This window comes from Monopterus albus, unplaced genomic scaffold (genome assembly GCF_001952655.1).
Source record: "Monopterus albus unplaced genomic scaffold, M_albus_1.0 scaffold7.1, whole genome shotgun sequence".
NCBI classification, from domain to species: domain Eukaryota; kingdom Metazoa; phylum Chordata; class Actinopteri; order Synbranchiformes; family Synbranchidae; genus Monopterus; species Monopterus albus.
The window spans coordinates 5,461,056-5,485,654 of NW_018127887.1; the positions used below are offsets into that span (position 1 = coordinate 5,461,056).

At 41.7% G+C, this 24,599-nt stretch overlaps 2 protein-coding genes across 3 annotated transcripts; one reads left to right on the forward strand and one right to left on the reverse strand.

Moving 5' to 3' along the window:
• Window positions 1-419: 419 nt before the first annotated feature.
• On the forward strand, window positions 420-16,449 carry acanb (aggrecan b). 2 transcript variants are annotated; one of them, XM_020625278.1, is made up of 20 exons: window positions 420-438; window positions 631-685; window positions 4,648-4,726; window positions 4,952-5,332; window positions 5,798-5,972; window positions 6,931-7,058; window positions 7,170-7,463; window positions 7,650-7,871; window positions 8,408-8,582; window positions 8,753-8,880; window positions 9,000-9,293; window positions 9,771-9,881; window positions 10,111-10,188; window positions 10,681-11,706; window positions 11,849-11,962; window positions 12,072-12,230; window positions 12,515-12,597; window positions 12,708-12,852; window positions 13,298-13,480; window positions 14,568-16,449. In XM_020625278.1, the coding sequence occupies exons 2-20, from the start codon at window positions 683-685 to the stop codon at window positions 14,657-14,659; spliced, it is 3,870 nt and encodes a 1,289-aa protein (XP_020480934.1). In that variant the 5' UTR covers window positions 420-438; window positions 631-682; the 3' UTR covers window positions 14,660-16,449. The 2 variants fall into 2 exon arrangements, with proteins under 2 accessions (XP_020480934.1, XP_020480943.1); XM_020625287.1 differs by lacking the exons at window positions 420-438; window positions 631-685 and adding an exon at window positions 722-809.
• A 2,933-nt stretch (window positions 16,450-19,382) lies between these two features.
• Window positions 19,383-24,146, reverse strand: hapln3 (hyaluronan and proteoglycan link protein 3). Its single transcript, XM_020624561.1, has 5 exons — window positions 24,076-24,146; window positions 23,250-23,397; window positions 21,855-22,253; window positions 19,997-20,299; window positions 19,383-19,918 (listed from the first exon to the last, which is right to left on the reverse strand). Exons 2-5 carry the CDS (start codon window positions 23,386-23,388, stop codon window positions 19,641-19,643), a joined length of 1,119 nt encoding a protein of 372 aa, XP_020480217.1. The 5' UTR covers window positions 23,389-23,397; window positions 24,076-24,146; the 3' UTR covers window positions 19,383-19,640.
• Window positions 24,147-24,599: the final 453 nt, after the last annotated feature.

Sequence of the window (24,599 nt, forward strand, 5' to 3'; positions counted from 1 at the left end):
AACATGTTAATTCACATTCATTTCTCCCAGTTATTCACATATAGACAACAGAAGGGTCATTCATGATTGAACTTGCATCTACACAATAACGTGCAATCAAAGTGCTTTACGCTATTGCCCATTCACCCTCTTACTCACTGGTGATATCACCAGGAGTAACAAGGGGTTACTAACCTTTGCTCAAGGACACTTTGACATGTGGATTGGAAAAGGCAGGGATCGAACCACCAACCCTACGGTTAGGGGAAAACTGACCCTCTCTGTCTCCGAGCCACAGCCATCCCAACAAGTGAGTGAGTAATAAGTGTGCTGTTGAATCGACTGTAAATGCATCAGCCCTGTTCTTGTGAGGCCAGACTGTAGAGATGAGATGTATCACTGTGTAAGTGCAGCAGTGCAGAAACACTTGGACCATCTGACACCAGTGAACAGCAGCAGGTATTCTCTCTTCTTTTTAAAGATTTAGTCTGATTCTTTTTTATTCAAAGCTGTTTGTATGACCTCACCACCTGGCAGGAAAGAACCACATCTTTCTCTCCCCGCTCTCAACCCCTCCCTCACTCTGTCTCCTTCCAACATCTAAATGCCTGGTAGAGTTTGAATAAAGCTTCTTTCTGCTCTCCTACTCAGGCCGGAGTGAGAGGCCCCTGGAGTCGCTGGCACTGGGAGCGTTTGAGCATTAATGGTACGTTCACACTGGACTCCCTAACAAGGAATACTGTGAAGGGGTTTCAGGGGATTCTTTACGGATCCTCATCCTCTTCTTCAGGCTCAGGTATTCAATCAGGTACACAAAAGTCAAGCCACAGGTAAATTTGGAAAGTTTCTTTTCCATTACAAAGTAGCTTTGTTTTCTGGGAAATGAAACATGAAGGATATCACATCTGACAAAACAGATGCGTGATTAGATTTTTAGCTTTGTCATTTATTTGCTGGAAGTCAGCTGTGGTTTCTGAATTTTGTTGAGTTGACTTTAGTGACATGTTAGTTAATGGAGTTCGTTTCTCTTTACAACTAACTTGATTTTAACTTGTTGGTTTAATTTCAGTACCTTTTATAACTTTGCTTGGAAAAGTATATGTCACTGGTAAAAGTTTTTGGGAACAGGAAATTGTCTTTCATGTGATTATTTATATTCAATGAAACTGTTTTGCTTCTGACTTCTTAAACCATACAACTCAGCTTAACATGATTACAATGATATATCGCTGATTGTGTGACAGTACAAGGATTCATTTTTATCAAAGTCCAATAAATCTAGAGTCAGACCTTGAATCCGTGAAGGTGTTTAAATGGTAAAAGAAAAAATGTTTGCTTTGGCTTTGAATTCAAATTCGGAGGAGTGCAGCTTAGCAGTAGAAAACAGTATTAGGAAAACAGCATTATTCATACAGATCTAGTGTCAAGATTGACATCCTGTTACTATGGTAACGTCAGGCGGTGCAAGCACGTGTTGTGAATTGTAATTCTCAGATGCTATAAATGAGAAAATAATTGACAATAGCTTCAATTACAACACACATTTTTATGCTTTTTTATTGTTCAGACCGAACACACAGTTGGAGACCTTGTTAAAGCCATTGGTGTGTGTGTGTCTGTCTACTTGTGTGTGAAACATTTCACCCACTTGTGTGCATTGTGGTTATGGTCAGACTGCTGAGTGTGCATGCATGTACTAATGAACCTATATTCACCTGTGAAGGTGAAAGTTCCTCTTCCATTTGTCTCACTCTATATCATCTCTTTGCTTTCTCAAACACGGGCCTTACAGAACGTCTCGGTACTGCCATATGTCTACAAGCACACATACATTTTCATTACTAGGGAGCATCGGACATGTGCTCCCACACATCCCCGCTGTCATCTATGTGTCTATGTTTCTGTGTGTGCATGTGTATCAATGTTGACTCTGTTCTGCTGCTGTGGTTCTCTATAGAGAGTTGGCGAGGAGGTGGATGGAAGGGGGGGGGCTTCCCTGCATGCCCGTCCCATGTTTACCTTGGCAGTGTTGCACCCCCCAAGGCCCTGCCCCTGTCTGTTGTTGAAACAAACCAAGGCCTTATTTTCCTCCACCTCAGCTGAGAGCGGAACATACCAGAGCAGCTGAGCACAGGAGCGGCAGCCACCTCACCAGCTGAATGGACACACTGTAGAGATTGGTTTGAACTGCCCTGGCCTGGTCGCTCACAAATGCTGGTGCACATTATGAAGCGGCCACAGTTTAAACTATGCATTTAAAGAGAGCTAATGATCCACTCAGTGAGATTTTGGTTGGCTTGGTTTGAGAAATGGGGGAAGGTTTTGCTGTGTGGGTTGATGGCTGAATGGTTATTGCTGTCTTTATCTGCTGTTGGGAGGCCTGCCTTGACTGTGGCATATGACACAGTCATTTCAAGTACAAGAAAAAAAAGAAAAGCATAGCCAGAAAAATGTACTATTAATGAGTCACCTTTTAATTTACAATGCACAGAATATTCCAATTTAACCCACTATTTCTAGGACTCACAAGAGGAAATACTGGTCAAAACATTAGAAAATGTTTTGCAAATGGTTAAAGCCTTAACTTGAGGCTGAAAAGCACTGTTACACTGCACTTCTCCAGCTGAAAGGCTGTTGTACTTCTAACTACTAGTTGTGTGTTAACTGTTAAGTTGCCCTTTAATGGAGATAAACTTCATATCTTTTGTAGCCTGCACATCTTAACGCTTTTTATTCTGGCAGATGAGTGACTCAACAACAAACATATTGCCAAGATTGTGGCTGTGCAGCCACAATAGAGTTTAAGTTCTCTGACAAGAAAGAAAAAGGTCGTGCATATCAAAAGTCATATAGCAAAGGCTGTGTTCATAGCTCAATGGTTTGAACCAATTTTAAACAATCATCCAAAAAGAAATCCATCACTGACAATGCAGAAACACCAGTGCCGTATTAACTCTCACTTCAGATTTTATGGCACATCCCACAAGCACAAAAGTAGTTCTTGTTCTGAAGTGATTTTAGAAAAACAGAAATGTGTCATTAATTCAGAAAAGATTGACAAAGAGGATAAGCCTAAAAATGTTTGAAAATCCAGGTGTAACTGTAGAAAAAATAGGAATAACTCAGACAGTTCCAGAATAGACCAGATAAGTCAGAAGTCAGGAATGTCCACCAAAAGTAAAGAATACCAGAAATGAGTTGGAGAACATCGAAGGGAGGACTGAACACCACAAACTGATAATAGCAGTGTGTGATTATTCCAGGGTACATTTCTCCATCTATCTACACAAACTGTGTGATATTTTGTGTTTCCGCCCAGACTGGGCCAACATCCACTCTCAGACAGATCTTAGACAGCAGAGCAAACATTAGTCCTGCTGTACTGTGTGGCCTGGGTCTGTGAAATACTATCCCCCAAGGTCGGCCCATTTGCATGTCAGGTTATATCCATTTTATCAGTAAAGCACACCGGACTGAACAAACCTGCACAAACAAAGATTGATCAAGTGATTGATTGTGTGTTAAATGTAGTATGCTCATAGATTATAACATTTTGGTTATGCTGAGTCAACCAGAACAGCTATGCATGTAGCTCTCATTTGGCCTTTTGCCACCAGGTTACCAAGTACAGCCACTGCAAACACTCCAGGTTTACTGGTTGTAAATGTCTCTCTGTGGCTGTTCGGTATGAAATGCGAGCGTTCTGCAGCACAGAACAATGAAGGTTCAGTGTGTGTGACTGTGCCGCACATCACAGCAGTGGAAAGTTGAGAGAAAATAAGCAGTGTGGTAATCAGCATTTGACCGCCTTGGGTTTGTGAAGAGGCCAGCTGTTGATATTAGGGTATATTTGAGATTGCATTTAACTCTTGTTATCCAAAAGTACATTATCTGAGCTATATTAATTACATTAGATACAATTAGCTACATTACTGGACTTTAAATGGCAATTTATAGAAAATGTCCTTGCAAATGCAGCTAACTAAGAAAAGCAAAAGCCTACAACTACACTAGCAGCTCTGTGAGGCTGTGTTTAGGTACCATGGTGTTTTAAACTAAATACTAATTTGAGAATGCTAACATGCTCACCACGGCAATGCTAACATATTGATGTTTAGCAGTTATCATGCTTTCCATGGTGATCAAGTAGTAAAAAGACAAATGTGAAAAGCAGTGACACTGTTCACACAGAAAAATTTGTAAACTTTTCATGCAAAGCATGCTAACATGCTTTCATTTCTAATTAGCAGTGGCTGGTGAAAATGTCATTAGTTCTGCAGGTGTTTGGTCATAAACTAAAGTACAGGTCAAATTTAAAAATTTATAGTATACTACATGCAGACAAATAGATAAGGAGAGAGTTTCCACTCTGTGGAAACGCCCAAGCAAACACACACATCAACAGAAACAATTCAGTTCAATTCAGTTTTACCTGTATAGCGCCAAATCACAACAAAAGTCGCCGCAGGAGACTTTACAAAGTAAGGTCTAGGCCGTACTACTATTTTTATTATAGAGAAAACCCAACAAAGTTAGTGTGATTTTAAAAAAACTAGAAATTTCATTACAAGCATTCAAATAGCATTCAGTAGCTGCCTGTGCTTCATGTCAGTGTTTGATTGACTTTATTTAATTTTTTGCTTTGCTGTCACTTTGGGTGTTTTTCAGGTAACAATGACTCCCCTGCTTCTGCTGTGTGTGTCCTTGCCACTCATCTCTGCAACAATCTCATTCAAAAATCCCAAAGGTAAGCACTTGCTTGCTTTAATTTAAAAACTTGTCTCCAGACTTCTTGGAAATGTCAAACTATTTGTAGACAACAAAAAAAATAATATAGCGCTATGTGCTGTTAGTGTGTGTGATTAAAAGAGCTCACAAGATCATTATGACTGAAAACATCCGCACTACGTATTAGATTCCTCATTAACTAATAAAAACCAATCAGCCTTGACCTACTGTATCTGTTCCCCAGGTTTGGATGGCACATTGCATGTCAGCATCCCTGTGGAGGTGCCTCTTCGTCCTCTGCTGGGAGGTAAGGTAGTGATACCATGCTACTTCCAAGACAACACTGTCAACGACCCCGGAGCCCCAACCGTCACTCCAATGTCCTACATCAAATGGACCTATGTCACCAAGGAAAATGCCACCACAATCCTGGTGGCATCCAAAGGACAAGTTCATGTGGAAACAGAGTATATGGACAGAGTGACGATGGTCAACTACCCCCTGGTGCCCATGGATGCCAGTGTGGAAATCACAGAGCTGAGGTCCAAAGATTCTGGCACCTACCGCTGCGAGGTGATACATGGCATTGAGGATAACTACGACTCTGTGGACATCCAGGTTCAGGGTATGCTACAGAAACAATGTCATTCAGTATAGTTTACCACAAAATAAATGTAAGTTTCATGGCTGTTTGTCAAAATGCCAGACTGCTATGAATTCTCTCATTCTGTCAACTAAAACATAAGACAATTTTTTTCACCTCCTGAAAAAAGCTCATTTCTACAAACATGTTGTGTTCTAGTATATGTGTTCTACCATTCTATAGTTTCCTCATGTACTCTCCATGCCTATGCATAATGTGCTGCTACTACTTTCTCTAGTGAAGGTCCAGAAGGTCTAAAGGAAATCTCTGTTAAAAAGTAAATAAATAAAAATAAAAAATCTGGCTGAAGACACTTTGAACCTTTGAAAGGTCTATTTAAAACACTTACCTCTGGAAACTACATCTGGTGAAACGCAGTAGCTGTAAAACTGAAAGAGCAGATCTACTGGTAGATCACAGTTCTTCTGCTCCATTTCTGTCTCACAGGCATTGTATTCCACTACCGAGCCATCTCCACCCGCTACACCCTGACGTTTGAGAAGGCCAAGGCGGCCTGTATTCAGAACAGTGCCACCATTGCCACTCCAGCCCAGCTCCAGGCTGCCTACGATGATGGATACCACCAGTGTGATGCTGGATGGCTCTCTGATCAGACTGTTAGGTAGCTTTCATCCATCCAGCTACCAAACTCCAAAATGTTTATTTATTGAAGGATAACTATGAACAGGTTGCCATCAAACAAAGTCACACTCACACCTAGGAGCAATTTAATGTTTCCACTTCAACCAAACCAGAAAGTTATTGGACTGTGGAAGGAAACCAGAGCACCCAGAGAAAACTACACAGACACAAGAAGAACAAAGTCCATGAAGAAAGGGTCAGCTAAAAGATACAACACTGTTCAAGGTTAACAAGCTAGCTGTTACAGTACATGTTGTCCACCCTCATTTAGTGCAAGTGGTGCATCTGGAGAGATGTCTGAACAATGCCTACCTTTACACATCTGAAAGCAACAGGCAAATGCTACAAAAGTGGATGCAGTTATCAGATTGTGAGTTATGGAAAGTCACAAAACCTGTCCGACGCAGCCTCCCACTTCATTAAAGTGTGAGCTAGTGTGTCTCAGCCACTGTTTGACAATTAACCAAGAACTACTGAAGCCACGTTATATTATTGAACTATATGTTATATTGTTTATGGATTTTATTTTTATAAAATGTATAATAATAAAGTGACAATTAACCAAGAACTACTGAAGCCACGTTATATTATTGAACTATATGTTATATTGTTTATGGATTTTATTCTTATAAAATGTATAATAATAATAAAGTATGAAATAATAATAATAAATTTATTATATATTGTAAGTAAAATAATAACAATAATAAATAAACAGCAATTTGTAAAATTTCTAAATTGTGAGTTTGGGGTTAAAGTGTGTTGAGCATTTAATATGTTGGCTGTTACTGGACCCCAGTCTAAATATTCTGTGCCACAGTGAAGCTAATGTCTCAGCTTCCAGAGGGACGTTATTTTGCAAAAGTGCAATAAAAGACAGTAAAAGAGTTGATGTTGTTACAGGTTTTTCATAAGTCCACCTCTCTTGACCTCTCAAGGTACCCCATCCATGAACCAAGGGAGCGTTGCTATGGAGACAAGGAGACCTTCCCAGGTGTGAGGACCTATGGAGTCAGAGATGTCAACGAGACCTATGACGTGTACTGTTTTGCTGAGAAGATGTCAGGTACAGACACCTAATGATGACAGCACAAAGAGACTAGACCCTCATGACACCTCTACTGTACACACAACTGTACAGTATAGTGTAAATGTGTTTGCCTCACTCTCCTCCCAGGCAGAGTCTTCTACTCCATGTCTGTGGAGAAGTTTACTTTCTATGAAGCAGCAGATCAGTGTGCCAAACTTGATGCACGGCTCGCTACCACTGGAGAGCTTTACCTGGCCTGGAAGGCTGGCATGGATGTATGTAACGGTGGTTGGCTGGCAGACAGGAGCGTGCGCTACCCCATCAACATTGCCAGGCCTCAGTGTGGAGGGGGGCTTCTAGGAGTGAGAACCATCTACTTGTTCCCCAACCAGACAGGATACCCCTACCCAGACTCTCGCTATGAGGCTATCTGCTTCCGAGGTAAATTACAGATCCTTGTGATTTTCAGTGCATTCTGATAAATCCTTTTGTGATTAAATGGCTGCTTAACTAAGACATCATTTCTGAAATGTCAAGGGCCTTAGCCAGGCATAGGTACATTTCAACCTCCTGCTGACTGTTAAGGCTAAATAAAAACATGTCAATCATGTGATCTGGTTTCCTCAGCTGGTGAGGATGAAGATGTTGTGCCTGTGAGGACCACACCTTTCCCAGACATCATCACTTTAACACCGGCCCCTGGGGCACATCCGTTTCTCACCCCCCCACCTGAGGGTGAGGAGATCAGGGGTGGAGATGTGGACACCCTCTACCCTCTGCCCGTCCCTCCTGTGATACGTAAGCCTGGACTCCATCTGACTGTCACAGATGCTGCCATGGCTCCCACAGGTAAGTTGATTACTTTATGTGCCTAATCAATAACAAAATCCTATACGAGAAAATATGTTTCTTTAAACTGTAAGAAAAACTTCTTTAAAAGGACACACCACCAAAAAGCAAGTACAAGAACATCTGGCTTTGCCATTACAGTCGCTCCATCTTTTTGGGGATGCTAATGGATTTTAGTTAGGTCATTAAAATGTGGACAAAAGGCTGCTGCACATTTTGAACTCATTTAAAAGAGCTATTGTAATAAGGTAACCATATCGATTTGCCCCATTCAAATACCTATTTGGTCAATGAAATATTAAAAAAAAGTGAAATATTGAATTGATGGAGTATCACCGCTGCAGCAAAAACTTTGTTACCCTAATTAAAAAATTTATAGAAATAAGCTGCCATAGGAGTCCTAACAATATCGTATTAGCATTCAGCAAATCCACATACTCAAGTAGCAAAATTGTTGCTAAAAACACAAAATCCTGTCGTGCATTCATGTGGCTCATTTAGTGAAATTTCTTCCTTCCCTCTGTATCTTTTCCCAGGTGTGGTGTTTCACTATCGGCCCATCACTGGTCGCTACACTCTGACCTTTCTTGAGGCTCGGCAGGCCTGCCAGAGTATCGATGCAGTCATTGCCAGTCCCCGGCAGCTGCAGGCAGCCTTCGAGAAAGGCCTGCACCAATGTGATGCTGGCTGGCTCAGTGACCAGACTGTTAGGTGGGCTGGAGGAATGTGCACCACAGACTGATACTGTATATCAATATGTTTAACAATCTGTTACATTGGTTGGAAACATGTCATTTTGCAAATTAAAGCTAAGTTCTGAAGGGATATTACAGCAAACCAAAGCCTTACAATTCTTTACCATCATTCTCTTTTATGCTCAGGTATCCAATTGTGTCGCCCAGAGATAACTGTGCAGGTAATCTGCCATACTTTCCAGGAGTCAGGTCCTACGGCCTGAGGCCAGCCAGTGAACACTATGATGTATTTTGTTATGTGGAGCGTCTCCAAGGTGAGTAGCATGAACGTGTAACACTCTAAAACAAGCAAATGGCTAGAATTTATATTTACTGTCAACTTGTATTTCAAACCATATCTCTTCTCAATGCTGTTGAATGCTCCTTCAACCAGGTGAGGTGTTCTTCACTACTGACTATGACAACTTCTCCTATGAGGAGGCTGTGCAGCACTGCCAGAAACTGAACACCACCCTGGCCACCACTGGCCAGCTGTATGCTGCCTGGAAACAAGGCCTTGACAAGTGCCGCCCAGGCTGGCTGATGGACCGCAGCGTCCGCTACCCCATCACGACCCCCACAATCCAGTGTGGCGGTGGCCAGGCAGGGGTCCACATCATCTACGCCTATCCCAACCAGACAGGATTCCCCGATGAGCACTCGCGCTATGACGCCTACTGCTTCAAAGGTAGGAAAGAATTAGTTTAAACTCAAGACTTAAACGGAAAAAAGAAACTCAGCTGAATCCCAGTAATGTACCGTAAGAGGATGAGAGAAGTGCATATGTGCACGTAGACACTATTTGAAACTTAAGCCTGAAACTTAGAATCTGAGTACAAACTGGTTCCTAACTTTTTGTGATTACAAAGCAGATATAGCTACAGTATTTGCAGTTTATTGACTTGATGTGACACAATATCTAAGCTTCTTAATATAATATCTAATATCTAAGCTGTCCTTTCCCAAATGGTACAACATAGGAATAAACATCTGCAGTTGCCAGGAAGCAGAGGTGTATTGCTGTATTGTCATTTATAATCATCTTTTTAAGATGAGATTATGATGTGCATTGATATCACTATTAAATGAATAGCAGTAGCAGGGCTAGTGTTTGAGTCTGTTTCTTATAGACAGTATTCTGCTGTCTCCGCTTATCATTTTTCAGCTGGAATTCCTGTTGCCCGTGTTGAAAATGAAACCAGTGTCAATGTGACGATAGTGACGGAGGAAGTTATCAACAAGACAGCAGTCACAGCTGATCACTTTGCTCCCTCTGGTACGATACATAAAGAGCTTGTTCTTAGTCTGGTGTTAGAGTTCTAACATTTGTCCATATGTTTTCACATGATACTGCTTCACACATATCCAAAATAGTTTGTTTTTTTAAGTTACCACTGATATTTCTATGTATCTTTTCATATTGAGCCAACGATCCATTTGCACTGTGAGATTTGTAATTATTCCCATCCTTGTTGGAAATTTTACACTTTTCATTTGTTTGTTAGTCTACAATGAAACTGAAGCTGAAATAGAGGAGTTTATCAACAAGACAACCATCACAACACATGGATTTGCTCGTCCTGGTAAGAAAGCTGGAAAGACTTCTCGTTGTTAGCCGCATACAATCATCAAAATTGAGATGTTTTCTTGTAAAATGGTAACAAAATGATTCGGAGCTGCTTTCTGATTTTAAGGAGTTTTAATTAACAGGATGTTAATGAGAAAACATTTTCAGTTGCTAGATTGTGAAAAATCTGTTTGACTGGTTTGACCATTTGATCACTTCTAAAAACAGCTACAGATGATTTGGACCAAGATACTTTTATTAACCGCTTTTTAACACTTACATCTCAGACTTGATGGCGTAAAACACTTTATTAAATGAATGATGACTGCAGACTTGATTGCTTGTTTTAGAAAGTCAGAAACCCACGCATATTCATGAATGTTTAATAACATTTGTCAGTGATTTATCACCAAATAAAAAGGATGTGAAAATGTGATTTTTCACAATCTGGCAAAGCAAAATGTGTTTTTTGAAGCTTTAAGAATTCTTTTATCCAAACTCTCACCAGGGAGACCCACTCTACCTGCAGTCTCTGTTGAAGTGTCAAGCTCTGGTTCTACTAGCGGTGAGATCTCGAGGGGATCCAGCACCTCCGGCACCAGTGGTGACATCTCTGGTTCAGGACAGGGCATCATCTATAGTGGACACAGTGACATCTTCTCTGGAGACCAGTCTGCCTCTGGAGGTCCCCAGGAGGCAGAAGGAGGAAGTACTGTCATCTTCACATCTGGAGAACTGGGTAGTGCTTCTGGATCTGGGGAAGAGCAATCTGGCTTCAGGATATCAGGATCAGGTTTAATCAGTGGAAGTGGTGACTTCAGTGGTAGCGGCGGAGACGAGACGCTCATCATGCTGGATGGAAAGATGGTGGAAGTAAGAATCCACCAAGAATCCACTCAGCAGCAGCAGTTAGGCCAGGGAGGCATCGAGGTAATAGAACTGAGTGCGTCTGGATCAGGAAGTGTGTCGGGGTCAGGCTCTGGTGGATTTTCTGGCATCTCATTTGTTGAGCACAGTGCAGTTGACCTGACAGTTCAGCCATCTGGTGAGCAGGAAGTGTCTGGATATCGTCCCTTTGGGTCAGGGTTCCACAGTGGCTTTCCCAGTGGTTTTCCTTCTGGTGTTTCAGGCAGTGGTTCTGCCTCTGGAGACTCTTTCAAGCAGCGTGGTGATGTCATCTACATAACAGATGATGAGACAATTGAAGTGACCATAGCACCACTGGTACACCACCCTCAGCAAGGCCGGGGGGTGGTGGAGATAAGCGGGGAAGGAACTGTGTCTGGGATCCACCATGAATTCAGTGGCGCTTTAGACCGAAGCTCGCACCCTTCAGGAAGTGGATCTACGATGACTTACACAGAGGACATTACCAGCCTTGACCAATCAGGACTCGGGGAAGAGGAACAGCACGGCCAAGAAGAACCCACACTTTATGTAGTGACTCCTAATGCAACCTACACCAGCCCAACTACAGCACCATCAGTGTCAGTGGCAACCCCTGCTGTTGTGGCGCAGCCTGTAGTAGTGGAAGGTAACTGTGCTGCTACAATCCTATAACATAAAAGCCATCGCGGTCACATATCTTGGCAGCTCTCCTTGTAATGTGGCACCACTGAACTGGAACTGCATTAGTCACTATTTTCAAAGTAAAAGTTCCTTCTTTCTGCTATCAGCCTCTGCAGACCCCTGTGATCCAAACCCCTGCAGCTCAGGATCCTGCTCTGTGCAGGGAGCACTCGCTGTGTGTCAGTGTCCCAGCGGCTTCACTGGAGAAAACTGCTCAGCGCGTGAGTCACCAAACACACAAGACACTAGTAATCATGACACTTATCTGAAAGACTATAAAGAGTTGGATACAGATACAGAGCAACCATATTTTATGTATTTTGTATGCAGTGGTGCAGGGCTGTGCTGAAGGCTGGTCAGAGTTCATGGGCAGCTGTTACCTTCACGTTGAGGAGCGACAGATGTGGTCTGAGGCTGAGCAGCACTGTCAGGAGCTCAACGCCCACCTGGTCAGCATCAGCTCCCAGGAGGAGCAGCAGTTTGTAAACTGTGAGTAGTTGATTGCAGTGTTCATTTTGGCATCTGATTTTGACTTATGAATCTTTTGACAAATATTAGTTTGTCCAATTTTTGCCAGTCTCACTGACTAGTCTAGTTTTATTCTAAAAAATTTTAGAAGGGTTTTTTTTTTTACACTTTTTTGTCTTCTAAGCATTTTGAGGCTTTGTTGTGCACACTTACCATGGTTACATGTGTTCTTTTTTTGCAAGACTACTGAAAAACATTCATAATTCATGGCAATGAGCTAAAATCTCTTTTTCTTTGCAATACAGCCAATGGTCAGGAATACCAGTGGATCGGACTCAGTGACCAAGCTGTTGAGAATGAATTCCACTGGACAGATGACAGTCCTTTGGTGAGTTTGGTTGGAAACTGTCTGCCATAGTCAGTAATGCACTCATGAGGCCACAGCTACTACATTAACATGTTCAATGGCTGCTTTGTTTTGTATGACACTCCACCCAGACCTTTGTGAACTGGAGACCCAACCAGCCAGATAACTATTTCGTCTCTGAGGAGGACTGTGTGGTGATGATCTGGCAAGAGGGCGGACAGTGGAATGATGTGCCCTGCAACTACTACCTTCCCTTCACCTGCAAGACCCGACCTGGTACAGAGACTTACTGGGCTGGAATATGTCTGGTCAAGAAGTGACCTGGAAGTATTTTTAATTGGAAAATGTTCTTGGAATACTGGAACATACAGCTGGCTTACTGAAAAAACAGTGAGCTAGGGTACACCACAACACTATCTGCACATGCATTGATTCCCACTACGTCTTCCTGCACTGCAATGAACTTTGCTAGATTTCAAAGGTTCACCAAATGGCACAGTAAAATAACTGCTAATGGCCTGCGCTGTCAATTTATTGATTGGTTGTGGTGCTGGAAAAGAATGTGCAAAGATGTATTGTGTTTGTTATATTTCTTTGCATTGACATACCAAGATATTAGCAGCAAGAATACGCATAAACAAAAATGAACTAGCAAGTTTTGTGACCAGCAGCTGTTGCTTGATGGTGTCTGCTTATTAATATGTTTTAATTTGTTTTTCAGTCATGTGCGGAGCGCCCCCTGAGGTAGAGCATGGCCAGCCAATGGGCAGCAGAACAGAGCCCTACCCAGTCAACTCTATTGTCCGCTACCAGTGTGACGCAGGCTACACACAGCGTCACCTGGCTGTTATACACTGTATGGCAAACGGACAATGGGAAGAGCCACAAGTGGAATGCACAGAAGGTAAGCTTGCAGGGAAATGCTGAAATATAGATTTACCATCTGTAGAGTAAGTATTTTAAAACAACAGAATGAACTCACATTACAGCTGCCATCAGCAGTTTTAGCCACCAACAAAGTAGGAGCAGATACAATATAAAATAATAAAACAAATATATAAACAAAGCAATATATTACAAATATATTTTTGGCACAAATGCTTCTACATAATGGACTTTTTTGCAAGACCTCTAATAATACATGCTAACACGGTTCAAAAGTGACTTATAAAATTTGGTGGCTCCAACATAAATATGTGGTGTGCTTTGGTGAATTTATTGTTGCTTGTTACAGGGTTACAGCATAGCTCAAGCCATGATAGCTTGCTGCTGGTGACATGATGTACCTGCCATGGCTATGTCGTAGCGGATGCGTGCTTCCAATAGTCTCTTTTCCACTGCAAACCTGCTGCTCACCGTGTTTGCTGTTCATCACAGTAAATGACTGTGTCTAAACAAGGTGTTTGCATGATGAAGTCTACTCTTCATTTCTGAGATAAGGCAAAATCAATAGAACTAATTATATACGGCATGTGTATACTTAGCCCAATGTTACATATCACAAAGTATGTAATACACACACTGTGGGGGAGTATAAATGCAGGACATTCATGTTGAGGGGTTGATATAAACAAATCAAAACCTAGTGGGCGCTTATGACCACACTCATTCAGAAACATTCTGAGCCAACAGAGAGGAAGCACAAGCATCAACAGTCCCTTGTCAGAGTTAAAATGGGGACATTGTAGTTCGGTGTCGATATAAAACCCTGGGATACCTGAGCACCCCAAGTGGATGTTTTTAAGACCCATGGAGGAAACTTAACCATAGAACAAATGGGGCATAAATTGTAATGTGTGTGAAACTCAGAATCAGTGAGGCAGGTGTAATATTTTGTACACAGAAAATCCATTTCAGTGTTACACTGATGAAAAGCCTATGGCAGCTCTTGAAATAGATCCTTCCGACACACCACTAACTTTAGGGTAATACATCCTTTAGAGACTCATGTTTATATGATATCATCAGTATGCATACCTTTTCTCCCCCAGCTGGCACCAACAGTAGCAGGCTACACAAAAGATCCCTTCGGAGAAGAAGTAAAGGGGTCAGCCACCAACAGGAACAGAGGAAGCTGCACTGAGCAGGACTGAAAAGACATACAACAGAGAGCCACAAAGGACCCCTCTTAATAAGAAGCATGGACACTAATGCAAATGTCCAACCAAAAAGATAACATTCCCTACCACGCATATACAAAAGCACACTTAGACAGCAATGGTATTATTAACAGATCTTTTGGATCATTGCACATCACCCTACACCCTCTGAGGACAGTTTTTCTATGTATTTATAGCAGATAATTTATAGCTGTGATCCAGAATTTGGAAGTCATTTCAAAGCAATTTTCTGCAATCAGCAGCCAGCTCTGCACAAAATGTAATGTAGATAAACTTAGGAAATAGTGATTTTAAAAAAGTGACACAAAATTAAAAACAGCCCAATAATAAGGTTTCAATTTCAGCTGGATTCTCTGGCATCCAAAACAGTGTTACATAGACTTTTGCTATATTTTTAGGGAACTTTTTAGATCTTTCTTAGTGTTTTTATTTCTTTTGTTTGGTCTTCAACTCAAAGAATAATGTCTGCTGCAGACTGGTGAAACCAACTGTTTATTAAGATTCTCAAGCTTTTTGGTTGTGTTCCCTTAAAGTGCAGCAATGAGTGCATACTACCCCTTTTACCAACAAGATGGGTAACTGTGAATAGTTTTTGTTTTACTTGAATTATCAGAGGAGCCCTTGATTCTAGCAGAACCAGAGTAAAACATGTAGTGTGTCATGGTCATAAACCACCTTTCAAACACCAAACTTAAGTTGTCAAAACTTCCAAGTTGTGTAAGGACACCACCACGTATCTCAGTATATGATTGTGCTGTTCCATTTGAGGATAAATAAAAATCCATGTACAGGATGTGATCAAAGTCACTGCAACAATCCTGGATTGGAGTAGTCAGCACTCATGCACTTTTGAGAGTCTTCAGTCACTTCTGTGCTAATCATGTGAATCCCTTGAACAATGAAATAGCAAAAGCCTCAATCGGCAGATGAAGCTCACATCTGGCTCCTGGCCTCCACGACAGTGCAGAACTCCACCTCAACGGGTCAAGTAATGCTGCAAAAGATGCACAACTGGCGTTTCAGCTTGGAGTTCATATGTGTGCCTTTCATGACCTCTATCAGCTCTGTCTGATGAGAGAAATATGCTTTTTATGAGATTCACTGTTTGCCAAATGATGAGTTTCTCACCATAAATACTGTCGCTACAATTCTCTGAACAGCAGGATCTGTCAATACCTTACACAGACTAGACTATTTAATTGTGTAATTAATTCATAATTGACCCATTTGATGTTTTAACTATTAAGCTGCAGCTATGAGTTACAAATGGAGATGAATGATTTAACAACCAACTTGTTTTAAGGTCAGGACTGGCTTAAAACAGATAGTTGTGTCCATGTTCTCACAGAACGACTCAGACACTGAAACAGCAGCTGCATACACAACCAAACTGGGAGCCTCATGAACACACTTCAAATTCAGTAAGCACACTATAAAGTGTGAAGGTGAAGGATTAGCCTGATTACATCGTAGTACAAAAGGCACTGTTTGCTCATACACCCATAGTTCTTTTACATCTAAATGCTGTGTTTTTGAAAGCTCCACTTTCAGCAAAAATTCAACATTTGAGTGATTATGTGGAGGACTGTTAATAAAACAGAAAATCTGAGGTAGAAAAAAGTGTGTGATCAACTGATTCTTCAACAAACTGAAATATCTTTAAAAAAAATAAAACAAAATGCTGCATCACTTCTTAGTTCAGATCCCAAATCCTGATGTAAACATACAGTATACTGTGCTGTACCAAATAAAACTCGGAATTATGTGTCTCTGTGAAATTATTGTCCTGGTTTGCAAACTATCACTATTTACTCATTTTTACAGAGGAATCATACTGAGCTCTTTCCATTGTTTGTTGCCTAACATATGAAAATCACACACTAATATTTCTTGTTCTTTCCTGGAGACATCATCTTTCCATGCAGCAGTTAAATTCCAGGTAAATTCTCTAAGCCAGGGTTTGTTTTTACCTTCCTGTGGAACCCAACCCTGGAAAAACACAGTAAATGGCTCCTTCATCAGCCTCTACAGCGACTACGTTCATCACTAGAGTCACCACAAACAGATCTGTTCTGTGTGTGGTGTGTGTGTAAAAGGGAGTGAAGCCCCATGTGTATTTGTGTACACATATGGTTGCATGTTTACTGTATATGCATCTACAGGTATGTGGTGGCTTTTTGCAGTCACACTATATGTGAGTATGTGGCAGTGTGAGCAGGCCTGTAATGTGTGCATGTGTGTCCACTCATCTTTGTCCAGCAGGTGTAAATAAGGAGTGTCTGTGTAAAACCTTCTGGCCATATAATCACTGAAACGTCTGTTAGCACCCGGATGCAGGAGGGCGTAACAGCACGTTCAACGCCACTCATCTAACAGTGCATCATTTTTAGACAGAGTGGCGTGTTGGCTGTACGTACAGTGGTTGTTCTGTATGGGTAAGTAACCCCTCTCACCTCTCTACCCTAGCTTTCCAATTTGAACAGTGAATGAAACTGTATTGCCAGCTTGAGAGCACACCAGCCAGCGGTGGTTTGTGGTCTGTAGCAATGAAAACATTTACTCAGCAAATCTGAGAAAGTGTTTTAGAGCCATAAAGATTTAAAGGACATAAAAAAGTTTATGAACATGTTATTAATTTAACTAAGAGCCATTAATTAAGTTGTAGCCATGGCCTGGATGGAAATATCTGTCTGACCGGTTCCTCTTGGGGTAGGGGGTTTGGTACCAGCTGACTCGGTTGAATCTGCAGGACCACAGTGTTTCAGCCATGCAAAGCAGTTTCTTCAAGGCTGGCAAAGAGCACAGCAGTCTGGTTTGTAGGCCAGAGCGAGCAGGTCCAGTCTTCTCTTAATGTAGGCAGATTAGGTTTTATTTTATAGATACATGTATCAATGGGAAACTTGGTTATTTGTCTCTTACACCAAAACAGCGTTTGCAAGATAACCTGTACTTGGTACAACTTAACTGAACCTCTTTCACGGTTTCTCCAGGTGGGTCTAATAAATAGACAGCCCCTAAGTGTGATGTCAGAGCTGATCCTCCAGTTGCCCCAACCTACCAGACTAACAGTTGTATATTCTCACCCTCAGATGGCAAGAAAGTGAGCTGGTCTGCTCATTCTCTTGCCTTGGGAGGTATAAATTATCATTTCTTATAACAAATGTACTTCATATAAATTGTCTTTACTGTTGTGTTTTTATTAATTTGTAGAAAATAGTACAAAAGCATAAACATATATAATGAAACAAAACATATGTGTAATGACACACTGTTTCTTCTTCCACAACGGATGTAAACATGGCATTTGAAATATTACAATACAGATACTCACTCATAACTTCTTCTTCTTTCCCCACCACTGAGCACTACTCTTAATCACCCTTAGACAAATGACAAAAATATGCATTATAATATAATACATGGGATATGTCAGGAGGCATACAGTATATTTCACAGTGTTAGAAAGAAAAGGTCTGTGGTGGAAGTAACACACAATCATGGACAAACTGGAAAAATCTGACAGGAAAATAATGAGAAACACAGCCTTTACAAAAGCACTTAACCCAAAAGCCTGCAGCTGAATCTCCAAAGACTAGATGTTTGAACCTTTGTTACTGTTTGACTAATTCATCATAACTAGATTTTTTGAATATGAAAAGTTATTTCGGAGTCAGAATGCCTTCCCTGAGTTTGAAATGAATCATCTGTGAATTAAAGACATTGCTGGTGGCGGATCACAGTCACATCTGTTCAGCTACATTTAAGAAGTGGCAAAGAATTTAAAGCAAAATTATTCTGACATAATATGTGAGGGAAATTTACAGCCAAACTAACTGATGTCAAGGCCAAACCACAAGAAGATGCCATCTCTCTAGCTGCAGGAAAGACGGTGTAGCGGTCAGTACATTATACACTATATGGCCAATAGTATGTGGACATCATCACCATCATATGCTTCTGTTTAGTTGAATAAATGTTAATGCTACTGCATACACTGATGTGCATGCACATGTGTGCTTCCAACTTTGTATGAGCAGTTTGTGTACTATGTTTCAGAGTGACAATTTAACCATGCACAAAAAGCCAGATGTACAGAGAAATGGTTTTCACAGTTTTGTGAGGAATAATTTGACAGGACTACACAGAGCCCCGACCTCAACACCTTTTGGCTGAACTGGAACACAGACTGTGAGCCGGGCCTTATCACCCAACATCAGAGGCTGACGTTAGTAATGCTGGTGTGACTGAATGAGAAAAAAAAAATCCCTGAATCCAGGATCAGAATCTTGCAGGAAGTCTTCCCAGAAAAGTGAAGGATGTAATAATAGCATATTAATGGCTGTGGTTTTGGGAAGACATCTTCAACAATTATACAGTTTGATGACAAATGAAAGGACAACCCAATAAAAAGAGTCTCAGTAAGGTGTTAGGACACCACATACCACCAGAACATCTTCACTGCACCTCGCCTCTCCAAGTCTCTGAACTCTCCTGGAGGGATGAACACCATTCTTCCAACAGATGTTCCCTCGTGTGGTGTTTGGATGATGGTGGTGGAGATGCCGTCTAACACGCCACTCCAGCATCTCCCATAGGTGTTCAACTGGGCTGAGATGTGGTGACTTGGAAGGCCACAGCATCTGAGTTACATCACATTCATACTCAAACCATTCAGTGACCCCTCGTGCCCTGTAGATGGGGGCACTGTCATCCTGGAAGAGACCACTACTTATTCAGGTTTTCCTTTAATTTGTCACCTGCTCGTATTTTCCGGTGTCCATATCCTTCTGGCTATTTAATAGTAGTAAAGTTCAATATTGAGTGATTAATCCCAAATAGCTCAGAAATGAACCAACTGGCTAACTGCACCCCAGCTAAAGCTAATGCTAACCTCCTGAGCAAAGCTTTGAACCAGATCACTGTTCAAATGGTTTGTTTATATATCTACCGATAGCAGTAGACCCCAAATTTCAGGTAGGGAGGGGGGAACCCGAAACTACGCACCCCTGGTTCTGGTGGACCGCAGTTAGCTCGGGCTCTTGTGATGGGATAACGGACACTCCTATCAGCCAACCAGCCACCATCACAGCGGTCCAAACCCATCAGCCCCCAGGCGGCATACAGCTGGCCCACCTTTGCAATTTGACTTCCATCATGGGCACAAGCCTGGACTGCTTCTGTGAAGTTGAGCCCTGTTGGATGCTTTAAGTAGTACACAGTCCCTAAGGAAAGAGCGAATCAGAAGTGAGGAGAGTGCTATGTATTGACATATTTTGGTTTAAATCATTCCTCATACTGACCCTTGATAGCAGCAGAGAAGCAGAAAGCATCATAGTGGTGGAAGAGGCGATGCCGTTGTCCATAGCTGCGCAAACCAGGAGCTAAGTTCATGCCCCCACAGCTGTGACGTGGGACTGTGATTGGATACTGTACAGTGCCGTCAACCAACCAGCCAGCATTACACCAGTCTAGCCCCTCCTCCCACGCTGTGAAGAGCTGCTCAAATGTAGCCAGAGTGGCGTCCTGGTCCTGGCATGCTTGTTGGGCCGCAAAGAAGTTAAAATGGTAGCGTCCTTTCTGAGAGTAGTAGGGAAACACCACACCTATACAGGGAACAAAGGTGTACTAGTTAACTAGGTTGCTAGCTTAGTCTGTCTGTCTGCTGCTGGGCAGTTAGCAAACTGTGGCTTTATCAGAGCTCATTTCCTGAAAACAGCTGGAAATGCAGTGACATAGTGAGACTCAACAATAAAATAAATGTTCTGTAAAACCAAGCTAAACAACAATGAAGCTCTGCGAAGGTGTAAACAAGCTAGTGGTCTAAGGGTTCCTCACTTTCACATTACATGTCGTAATTTGACTCACTTTCAATATAATGAGTTAATTGATGAAGAAAATCTCTGTTGTCAAGCTTTTCAAACATTTTACGGTCATATTACAGCAAGTGTTTTCATTTAACTATTATGATCTCACTGAATATGGCACATCCAAATGACAAACATGTCTAATAGATTCAACCCAGAGAGCAACGTAAAGGTTTCCTTCCCACTCTGATTAAACATAAATATGTATACCAATGTGGTGATTGAGTGTTTATATAAGCCTGGATTACCAACCAGGCAAAGCGATCAACTGCATCTTGGCCCCAGGCCCTATGCAGCCCTGACTGCACCATATTTATTGTCTCTGTGTTTTTATGTAACTTGATTAACTGCATGTTTGTTTATGGTAATGTGCAATACTAGAGGAAAACTAAACAATAAGGGCTTTAAATTGTGACTCTATATTATTACCTTACAGAGGTCAAATTTACATTATGCATATTCCTTTATGTGTCTACAATAACCCTAAGAAGTAGCCTAGAGCGACTCAACATGGATGTATCATAAAAACAGTATGGTGGACTCTAAAATGGCACCTATTCATCTGAATAAGAATTACTGCCCCAGTGCATAAATCTATGAAGTTTTGTCACTTTCTGTGTGGGCCCCCTGCACATGGGCGTTAGTGTTTCTCTCTCTCAAGCCCCTCTCAGCAAACAGACTTTACACTGGGATGACAATACACATAAAAATAGCTTTTCTGTGCTAGCTTTTAGAAATGGAACCACCTCCATAATTCATTGAGTAGTAAATGACTTGCTTGCTGTTGGAAGTGTCTTGTCAACAGTTGTATAGACATCACTTTTCCATAGATGGCTTATGTGGAGCACACTTTCAACAGCAAGGCTGATTGGTGGCACTTTATAAAACTCTCATCATACATCCTTGCAGCCCAAAGAATATTTTTGCTCCAGGACCTCTAGTGAAAAAATCCACACCATGTGTTTACTTGCTTCAAAGTGCTTCATACTGCATATACTCAAGGAGGAAGCTGCTTCATCAGGGCCCACCTTGAACCAGCCAAATCCTGCCACCCTGTACAATGTGTAAACATGAAAGTACAAAACATATTTTGCATAACTATTACAAGACTTTTCAGTAGAGCTGCTGCTGCACTTTGACTCATCTTCAAAAGGATTTCAAATGACACAACAGTCCTTTCCCTGCATGGGAACATTAGTCCAGAGTCCTAGATTGCCAAGCTCTAAAAACCCTACATAACGTTTCACCCTCATAAATCTACCACACCTGTGACATACACAAACCTATTTCTCACCCTGCAGCTCCAGCTCCACTGTCACACTCTCATCCTCCAGGCCATCAATCACCTCACAGCGGTATCTTCCTGTATCATTGAGCTGCAGCTCATTGATCACTAGAGACATATCCCCAGGAGCTGAGCGGCGCAGGCGCACACGGCCCCGGAAGCTCCCATAGCTACGGTGACGGTTGCCCATGGCGACCATAACTTCAGTTTCCCTGGTGAAGGCTTCGGGAGATGCAGGTGGAAGGATGGGGTTGGCAGGCACCCAGGACCATTTAACCCGGGTTCTGCGTGGTGTGGTGAGCTCAGGCTCATAGTGGTAGTGACAGGGAAGGGTGACACTGCTCCCCCTGGTGGCCGACACTGAAGGCTGTGGGGATTCCACATGGAGACGAATCCCATTAAAGTAGACTAGAGAAAACACAAAGAAGAAGCAGCACAATATGGTTCAGCTAGTACAGTATTAACATTGACCTCTATATGCATTATTAATGGGATAACTTATAACAGTCATTAAAGCCAGTCTCTCCAGTCTGTGCAATTAATCCCTGTATGGTGTAGGATTTGAGTCTTATAGACTCTAGTTACTTTATAAGCTTTAGTTACTTCTCATACCTTTAGTTCCCCTTAGTTACCTTTCATAACTTTATTTTCCTTGTTGATACATATTACAGCTGTATTGATGATTGTCCAGAACTACTGAGCTTTGGTTATTTTAATACATTTATTTTCCTTGCTTATATATCTTACAATTGTATTGATGAGAATCAAGTAGAATCTGCTTACTTTGAATGCTGTAAGTTCTGTGTAGAGACTAGATGTCTGCATCTCCTTGTGACCAGACAGCCTATTTACATTTTAGCAAAGGCCTGTTTTACACTCACACCTCGACCCACTTAGCATATCCCAAGCTTTGCTTTGTCTTGGAATGTCCTGCAGAGGCCGGGGGCTACAACCTGAGACACACCCACACACACACACACACACACACATATACCTAGACTTTACCACATTCTAACAAGGGGGAGCTCCGGGTTCACACCAAATGGACAATAGGATCAAAAAGCTGTTGAATGTTGTACCTCTGTTCAGGGCGGACAATGTTTTGTAAGAACTTAATTCAGGGCTCAGTGGATGGAACTCCTGCGGGAGCTCTATCTCTCTGATCCCAGCACTGTAAGGCCTACCTGTGATCAGACTTTCAGTAAACTTTCTGTTGATTTTAAGCAGTCCTCTCCTATCTTCACTTCTTGTGCTTCCAACAAAAGAATGGGGTTAATTTCTAACAATGGAAAGCTTGTACTGAACTGGTCAGGTAATGCAGGTATCTTTGGACTGTGGGAGGAAGTCAGAGTACCCAGAGAAAACACACAGGCACTGGAGAACACACACACACACAGGACCTACTCTCTCCGTTGCCGTTGCCGTTGCTGTTGCTGATGTCCTGGTAGTGAAAGCCGTTGCTGTACCAGGGGATCCAGCTCTGGCCGCCGGGAAGTAGCAGGTACACGCAGACGGCCAGTAGGGGGCGAAGCAGACTGAGCATGACGCTGTGCTGAACCAAGAATCAGGTGAAAATACAAAGGTCTTTGTTTAACTTCTCCCCCTCAGACCTGCCATGAATACCTGGCAGTGGCAGGCACCGTGAAATCACAGTCCAATGGTTGACAATTGTTTGGTTAAGTGCCACATTTTAATCTACACTCAAAACTGTTTCTCATAACAAATTAAAATAAATCAATTTGGCCACTTTCAAAATCAGGCTGCTCTCAGAACAGAGCAGTGACACTCACACTGTGTAGTAGTGTACAATACAAAGTTACATGAATCAAACTTCATGTAAAAAAAAAAAATCGCTAGTTTATTGCAGTGAAATACACTTATTTCAATTGTGTAGAATTCAGCTCTACTTTTATATGATTTATATGCGCTGAAATGCATATTTGGCTTTAGCAAACCTATTATATGCCCTATAAAAACAAAAGAAACGTTTCTCACGTCCTTGGACAAACGTCAGGAGTGTACTTTCAACAGCCTATAATCCCAAATTATTGTCCTCGCAATTCCCCCAACTTCTTCAATTGCCTGCCTTAAAGTAGTCAACACCGATTTTATTTTCGATAACAATGACTAAACTCTCATGTTGCCTTGTGAAGCGCATTTAGTAGCCCCGTTAATCGACTGAACAAGGCTAAACAAGAATACAGTTCGTGGCAAAAACAAAAGGACTCACAAATAAGCAGTGGTCTGCCCAGGGTGTCTTCAGCTCATCTCCCTCATCCTCTGCTGACCGGACCGTCCCGCAACCCGAGGAGCGCGCCGTGAAGTCACGAGACCTGGCATCCCGTTGGAAGTGAACGGGATTGGAACTGTGACGTCACTCATGCAACTCAGTACTCAGATTGTTAGCAAATACCAGTGTAAAAATACTGTTACAAGTAAATGTCCTGCATTTCTTAAGTAAAAGTAGGCCTACGGAAGTAGTGTATTGTAGTAGTTTATTGGTTGGTGTATCAAAATATACAAGTACCCAAAGTACAAGGACTCATTGACTCATGCAGAATCATTATTATTCTGCAGAATGGCACATTTCATGTAATGTACATTATATTATTGATGCATTATTGTGTTAGATTAAAGCTCATTACTAGAAGTGACATTACCCTTGTCCAATATGAAAACAAATGACACTAAACAATAAATACAAAAGATACTAACACAAATATCTGTATAGACACACACCTACCCTGCACAGAA

Excerpts from the sequence above, each read along its gene's own strand:
- acanb (XM_020625278.1), top strand. Across the intron at positions 4,727-4,951 it reads CTCATTCAAAAATCCCAAAG|GTTTGGATGGCACATTGCAT; the intron begins GTAAGCACTTGC and ends TCTGTTCCCCAG. Across the intron at positions 10,189-10,680 it reads ACATGGATTTGCTCGTCCTG|GGAGACCCACTCTACCTGCA; the intron begins GTAAGAAAGCTG and ends AACTCTCACCAG.
- hapln3 (XM_020624561.1), bottom strand. The coding sequence starts at position 23,388 with ATGCTCAGTCTGCTTCGCCCCCTACTGGCCGTCTGCGTGTACCTGCTA. Across the intron at positions 20,300-21,854 it reads AGTGGAGCTGGAGCTGCAGG|GTGTGGTGTTTCCCTACTAC; the intron begins GTGAGAAATAGG and ends TTCCCTGTATAG. Across the intron at positions 19,919-19,996 it reads CTTCTCTGCTGCTATCAAGG|GGACTGTGTACTACTTAAAG; the intron begins GTCAGTATGAGG and ends CTCTTTCCTTAG.